Below are 7,417 nucleotides of genomic sequence, written 5' to 3'. Positions count from 1 at the left end.
TTATTTACAGCAGCATGTTTTGAAGGTAGGGAAAGGATGTACTGTATTATGTTGAGATGAGGAAGTTATCTTCTCTCTCCAGTCCCAGTGTGCCACAGGCTTTAGGTATATTAAAGGGAAGTTCCCTGCCCCAACAAGCTTATAGTCTGAGAAGATGCTGGTGGGAGAAGGAGAGAGAGACTTGCTTTCTTTTCCTCCTTGTCCTTGAGCACTTGGCCTTTCTAGGTAGCCAGGTTCACCTTTGAGGCCACAGTTTTGCAACCTTTGCTAGAGTAGATTCTATCTTCACTGGGATAGTCGGACATTGCTAAGGCAATCTTTATGATGAGGTCTTCATCTTCTTGGTGGCCTTGGTAGCGCAACTCCTCTTGGATGCACTCTTTCACATGTTTATATTCCAGGGGCAAGAAAGGGATGAAATAATCCACCAGGTTGTTCTGGATCAGCTTGCTCTTCCAAAAACCACCTGGGTGCGGGGGAGAGAAGAGAGAGAGAGAGATGTCTGTGCATGCATAGCTGGAATGAGCACATGTCACCACAATGTTTTGTTCTTCTACAAAGCCTGCTATCTGGGGATCTGAAAGCACTCTACAAACACTATTTGACCTGTGTGGGGAGGTTTACAGTTGAGTTCTTTAAAATAGTTATGTTGCAGGGATATAGTGCTGTGTACCAGTAGTGCATGGGTCATTCCACAGAGAACTGGGGCTGGACAATAGACATGGGATCCCATGGACCTCACGAGCTCAGAAGTACTCACTGTTCCTGTTATTGAAAATCTCGGCAGATAACATAGACTGCAGGTCCGTCAGGGGAATTTCTTCTCTTCCCTTCTGCCTCCTCCAGTGATCGAGCGCCACCTCTATTATCTTATCCCCTCCTGCATTACTGTTAGGAGAGAAATGAACTGGATCATCAGAATGACCCTCAGCAAGGTATTATCTCAGGAACAATGCAAAGGGCCAGATTGTACCCCCTAGATCCATGCATGGAAGGAGCCCTCAGTGGATGGGTGTGACTTGGGGAATCTATGCACATCTTATGAATTCTGTTCAATATTATGAATTCTCAATATGCATCTTTCTGTATGTATCCATCAGAAGAAGAAATGGAAAGAACAGTGAAGCAGTTACAAATGGGAAAGCTGCAGGAATAGACAATATAAAGCTGAGTTGCTAAAAGCCAGTGGGACAAGTGCTATCAAAGCATTAGGAAAAATATATAAGAAGGTGTTGGAGAAAGAGAAGGTACCGGAGGAGTGGCTAATGGCAACATTTGTACAGTTCTGAAGGAAGGAGATCCTGTCACTCTGAATAATTGTAGATGTATAAGTTCTTCTGACTGACACGAGGGTTGGACAGGTTCAGTTACCACATATGGACAGTCTTTTCTCGGTGACCAAGGAGAGCATGTACAGCAAGGTACCCGAACCTGTGCAATCAAACTGTAGCCTGATGAAAGCCTATTAGCACCTGCTTCTCCCTTTGCCCTTGCTGACTCTGTCGGGTCACAGTTACTCACTAACCATTGGATTTCCTTACTTCAGGAAGAGGAAGATGGCCTTGCCGTAGTAGACGCCATTGATAGCCTCGCGATGACTGAGGTACGGCATGATGGAGTCAATCAGACCATGCGGCATCTGGTCCATTTCAGAGAAAATGAAAAGCGACCTCGGGCAGATGCTGACATTCCCTCGAATCCAGTTTTGCAGCTGCTTCTGTGGGGACAGGCAAGATGGTTGGTGAGCAGAGGGAGCTGGAAATCAAGATCGGAGCTGGATTATTTTTTCATGGGGGATTACACCGGTGCTCTATCTTGGAGGGACTATTAATGTAATGCTAGTGATATGTAAAGGTAATCAAATCTCATGAGTTAGAGTCTCCCATTGACTTCAGTGGGAGCAGTATGTCCATGTGTGTCGGTGAGGTATTTGTCTGGATATTGACTTCCATGAGACATTAGGTTTAACCATTGCCGGAAAGTCTAATCCTAAACTCATTAAAGTCAATGGGAGCTTTGGTTCAATAGGGCTGGGGGCGGGGGGGCAGAAATACTGAAAAGGATGGACCAATAATCTGATGTGATGTGGTAAATTCTGTGTCTCTGCACATGAGGCCTGTAGATTCCTTGAGCTATAGTTCGCTGAAAGGATACAGTCAGATAGAATAGGTCTCAAATTTGACCTTCTTCCTAAATGTTATAATCTAGTGACCAATTAAAAAGTCCAGTGTTTATGTAGGACCTACAGTAATAAATTTGGGGCAAACTCTGTGGCTAAAGTAAGAACTGGCTTGGACCTCACTTCAAACGTTGAACCAACCCAAGTGTTTGGAGAGGTTCAACAAGTTTGGTGAACTTTGTATCATTTTCCACTCCCCTCTGCACTGTCTGGTTATGCCTATGATGGGGAGCAAAGATGTTGAAATTCTCTGAGCAGTGTTATTCACACGCAGCCCCATATGTGATCTGCATGCAGGATTCCTGACCTATCCATCTCATTAGGAGAGTAGAGTCACAAAAGAAGTACCTTATACTGCTTTATATGTTCAGCGTGTGGGAAATGCAAGACTGCGTCATACTGATGGACGAACCTCCTCCTTGCTTCGTGACGCTGGTACAGGTTCCGTGCAATGATCTTGCTGACAAAGGTCTTGCCAGTGCCAGTCCAGCCATGGAAGGACATCACCAGGGGCTTCCTGGGCTGTTTGTCTCTGGAGTGCGCGCTCAGTGCTTTCAGAACCACCTGGGTGGCGAGGTGCTGACCAAAGACTTTCTGTTCCAAAGCCATCTGCAGGGCTGGAGGCATGGTGGGAGGTCTGTGTCAGGAAGCACTTCATTGACCCTCCCTCCCCATGCTACTGCTGAGCCGCAGATGGGTAGAACATTCCCAGTTAGCATTATCATGGAGCCATTTCCCTGTGTAACAGGAGCTGTAGGCACTGAGCAGCTCCCTGTATCTAGCCCTCAGCGGCTGTTCATGGGAGCTAAGCAGCTTGCACGGGATACATGGAGACTCCCAATATGTCTGTCACTGTTGCTGGTGCCTCATGGATGGGCCTGGGATGTGATCCTGTGGTTCTGGGGGGACGTGTTTGTTGAAATTCCTGGATCCTCTTTAACCACCTTTTTGGTGACATGTAAGGTACCTAATAGATGAGGTAAGACATGTCTCCCTTGCTCCCCTCCATTCTCAAAGAAGAGCTGACATTTCAGTGGCAAGAAGCACTTCAAGGAACACTGCCTATAGGGAGAGGGCTGGAGGAAATCTGTGTACCTTGAAGTAAATGGAGCTGTGCTAGTTTTCACCAACAAAGGATCCGGCTCAGAATCTGCAGCATAGTCCTTCAGGGAAAGGGTTAATTAAAGGCCTGGTGTTACTGGTGCTGAAAACACAAGAAAGGGGATTTCCTAGGCTGCCAGGCTCATGGGTTATGGAAAGTTTCCAACAGGCCATTTAATGATCATCTCAGTTTCCATTTCTCAGCACTAATGCCCTGAAGGCAGGGCGAGAACTGCTGCCCAACTTCCTCTTTGGGCGGCTGCTTGCTTCACAGACATGAGAGGCGGCAGGGCTCAGAGGCAGGGCGGGCTAGTGGAAAAAGCCTGGGACTCTGAACCTATCAGTTCTGAGTTGTAATCCCACCCCCAGACCTGACTCGTGCATCCAACATTCTCACCAGTGATGTTGGATTCTGCACAGGGGGGCCCATGGCCCTGGAGAGGAGCAGGCAGGGAATGGGGTCTTGTGGGGAGAGGCAGTGCGGGACTCGGGCCTTGGGGGAAGGGACAGGGCATCAGGGGAAAGGGGTGGCACGGGGGCACAGTTCAGGCACTGCTGCCCCGCCCCCCCCTTTAGGAAGTTTTGCCACTCCTGTTTGTGCGGTGTCTGAGTGCTCAACTGGAAGCAGGGGCACTGGGAGGATTAATTAGCTCACGGCCTTAAATTCACTTCTGAATTAAGCCAGCATAAAGCAGGGGATTCCTGGCAGGGAAAAGTCCGTCAAAGGAAAAGCAGTTGTGACATGAGGCATCTGCAACCTCTTCTCTGCCAGTGAAGACCCATGAAATGGGAGGAGGGGCATGGCCAGGGCATGCAGTAAGGTCCATTCCCTGGCCAGTCTTTGCCAGGTTGAACCTTGCCCTGGTGGGAAGGAAAACTGACTTTTCCCATCAGAACCGCTGCCTGAAAAGGCAGCCTGCACTTCCCCAGTTAGAATCCTTTCACCCAGAATGCAATAGCATTCCTGTGGTCAGCAGGGCCCTTGGATTCCTCCGCCCACGTCATCGCTTGCTGCTGCTGTTACCTGGGATGTCCAAGGTGTCCTTCATATTGCAGCACTCCAGGAAGCGGCACTTGAGCCAGGAGGCAGGGGAGAAGAGCTGCCACATGACAGCTGCCCCGCAGAAAGCAAGTGAGGTGGTGATGGGCTCCAGAGCTGACACCAAAGTGGGCACCAGAGCGAAGAATCCAGCTACGTTCAGAAGCTTCATGGCGGGAGCTGAATGTCAGGCTGGCTCGCTGAAAGCAAAAGGGAAAGCATCAGAACATGACTTCCCGATGTGTTTCTGCAATCTCAGGGTGTTCTGAGAGCTGGAGGCTAGTTCTCATTAGCCTGGATAAGCTACTGATGCAATAACAAAAATTGAGTCATCATCACATTATTATATTTGGTGTTAGCCTAAGGGCAAAGTCTCATCCTGAGCTGGGTTATGTTCCTGTTGGGAGGGGTGGGGGAGGAGGCCACAAGCTTCTTCGGCCCACTCTTTCATGGTCCCATTTAGCAACTGAACAGGATCCCAACCTGGAGATTTCTAGAGGGAGCTGCTAGGGTGTATGCTCCCAAGCCTCAAGACCCTGCACATTTGGGGCTTGATCCTATGAGGCGTGGAGCTCCTTGAATCCCCCTGACTTCTGCAGGAATGGAGGGCACTTAGCACCTTGCAGGACTGAACCTGTCGCCAGCAGATACAGTCCCGGGGGAGAGCATCTTGTTCCTTTTTAAAGTAAAGCCCTCTACAGAGCAGGTTCCATTGACTGGGCTGCCCTGGCAAGGTGTCTCGGGATCATTCTGGGCAGCTCCAGTCTCCATGCCCTGCACGGCTTGGTCGACTGGAGAGGATATGCAAAGTCCCAGATCAGGAACAGGATGTGTGTAAGCTTGAAAACAAATTCATCCTCTGGACAAACGTCTGAAATAATTTTCTCTGCAATGACCAGTAAAGGTGTTCTGAAAATGATTTTTCCCCTGTGGAAAAATTTCAGGTTTTGTTAAAAAAAAATAAATCAAATACTGATTTTTTTTTCAACAATCTCCCCCTTCCCCTTCATATTATCGACAGAAGTGATTTCTTTTGATTTTGACTAAATCTTATTTTACAATGAAAAAAGTGTTTCACTGGAAAAATTCCAACCTGCTTTATTTACCAGTCAAGACTTGTGTTAAAGATTTGGTGTCTCTTTCACCAGCTGATGGCTGGGGATGTTCACCTGCAATGGGGTGTCCATCCCACACAGGGATTAAGCTGGTCATGCGGGCCTAGGAACTCCACAGGCTGCACCTGGAGAAGAGCCTGGGAGCAGGAACTTGATTGCAAGCAGATTCAGCTGTGCAGGAATAGGTGGGGCTTATACAGACAGGGGCTGGTGCTAGGAAAGGGGTAGTCACTCCCTGGGAAGAGGGAGGAGTGTTTGGAGTTGGTATATCCCAGGAAAATTAGGAAACAGTCCAGAGAAAGACCAGTGAGGGCTGGGAGAGTAGAGCCCAGAACTGCCAGGTGGAGGATCCCTGGACTAGAACCTGGAGTAGACGGCAGGCCTGGATTTCCCTATCCACTGTGAGGGAAGTGGCACTGATGGGGCAGTGAACTGGAAGACTGGCTGGGCTGGGTCACTATGGGGAGTGACAGAGACTTTGGGGGACTGTACCGTGTATGCGGGGAGTGGGAATGCTGAGTGACCTGGCCAGAGGGCTGAATCTTGAAGAGGATGCTGCGGTACTTGGTGTGAGAGAGGAGCTGCAGGCCTGAGACGATGCAACAGTGTGCGACCATGGAAAGGGTTGTGACTTCAAGAGCTAATCCCCAGAGTGACTAGGAGGAGGTGCCAGAGAAGCAGTGAGTGGTGCACCCTGTGACTTAGCCTTTTTAGTGTTCTGTAGGGACTGAAGGTCAGGAAGGAGATTGGTAGAAAAGGAGAGGGGAAGAGAGAGGCAACAGACCAAGGGGAGAAATAGAAATGTTGAGGGGATAAAAAGGAGGAGGAGGATAGGAAGGAGAAGAGATACAAAATGGAAACCTGAGCCAACAAGGGGAAGGTGGGTACAGCTGTTCCATTGATTTCCTGTACTGATGTGATGGGTGCTAGGTGCTCCGAGGAGCAAGGCAACAAGAGGCAGACAGGCTAGTCTAGTGGAGACTTGGATCAGGCCCCCAAGATCCAGCTTGTGTTCCTGGCTCTGCCACTGCTCTACTGTGTGATCTCGGGCAAGTCACTTTGCCTGTTTCAGGGGATAATGATACTGACCTCCTAGGTAAAGTGCTTTGAGACCTTTGGATGAAAATCACTCTATAAGAGCTGGGTATCATCATCACTGAAAAGGACACTGGCAGGAACTTGGAGAGGAGTGTTCACTGCAACATGGGTGGATAAGTAGGCATGGTGCATGGGTCCTGGAGAAACAGTTAATAGGCAGGAGTTGTGAGGGTAATGGCACCAAAAAATAACCAGAGAACTAAGGATGGATGTGAAAAAAAATAGTAAGCCCCAGTTTTAAGCTTTCTTTTTTAATAACCAGATCCATAACCCACTAGAGTCAACAGGAGTCTTTCAGGCTTGTGCTTGTGATTTTCTCCAAGAAAGCTCATCGATCATCTGGAAGTTTTTATTGACTAGCCCCAGTGTTCATAGTCCCTGAATGCTTTGTACATTGACTAAGTAGGGTATTCCAGTGCCCTAACTGGTTTGTAACTTAGCTCAAACTGCCTATTATCTGTGCTCCTGCTGACTGGTACAAGCCAGGGTCCATGCAGTGAATCTGTTAATGCTTGAATTGTCAAATATTTATCAGGCTCCACTTCTTTCAACCACACTCAGCTGGAACTCCATTGGCCAACGAGCACCTTTCAGCACCTGGGGGTGGGTTTGGATTAATACTGTCCTTCAGCACCCTGGACAGCTCCCTTTCTTTTGCACGTCTCCAGGTTTCCAATTAACATATTTGAAAGGGGAGTTCAGAATCTTGGCCCAGGGAGGAGAACCTCCCGCCACAGCAATATGAGGCCCAAACGCATATGACTCAGACTGCGGCAAGCTTCTCCTCTGTACTTGTGTTCTGTCCCACAGTTTAAAGTGGCATCTAGTCTTCCATGGAAGAGAGAGCATTTAACATACATATTTGGTGAGACCTCATCTTCATGC

At 48.5% G+C, this 7,417-nt stretch overlaps 1 protein-coding gene across 1 annotated transcript; it reads right to left on the bottom strand.

The window, feature by feature from the left end:
• Positions 1-4,711, bottom strand: LOC116835225 (torsin-1A-like). Its single transcript, XM_032797905.2, has 5 exons — positions 4,305-4,711; positions 2,528-2,796; positions 1,542-1,717; positions 761-888; positions 1-466 (listed from the first exon to the last, which is right to left on the bottom strand). The coding sequence occupies exons 1-5, from the start codon at positions 4,489-4,491 to the stop codon at positions 222-224; spliced, it is 1,005 nt and encodes a 334-aa protein (XP_032653796.1). The 5' UTR covers positions 4,492-4,711; the 3' UTR covers positions 1-221.
• Positions 4,712-7,417: the final 2,706 nt, after the last annotated feature.

This window comes from Chelonoidis abingdonii, chromosome 24 (assembly GCF_003597395.2).
Source record: "Chelonoidis abingdonii isolate Lonesome George chromosome 24, CheloAbing_2.0, whole genome shotgun sequence".
NCBI lineage: Eukaryota > Metazoa > Chordata > Testudines > Testudinidae > Chelonoidis > Chelonoidis abingdonii.
The sequence above is the reverse complement of the archived record's forward strand: the minus strand, read 5'-3'. Positions and strand labels throughout refer to the sequence as shown.

Excerpts from the sequence above, each read along its gene's own strand:
- LOC116835225 (XM_032797905.2), bottom strand. The coding sequence starts at position 4,491 with ATGAAGCTTCTGAACGTAGCTGGATTCTTCGCTCTGGTGCCCACTTTG. Across the intron at positions 1,718-2,527 it reads AACATATAAAGCAGTATAAG|AAGCAGCTGCAAAACTGGAT; the intron begins GTACTTCTTTTG and ends CTGTCCCCACAG. Across the intron at positions 889-1,541 it reads GCCATCTTCCTCTTCCTGAA|TAATGCAGGAGGGGATAAGA; the intron begins GTAAGGAAATCC and ends CTCTCCTAACAG.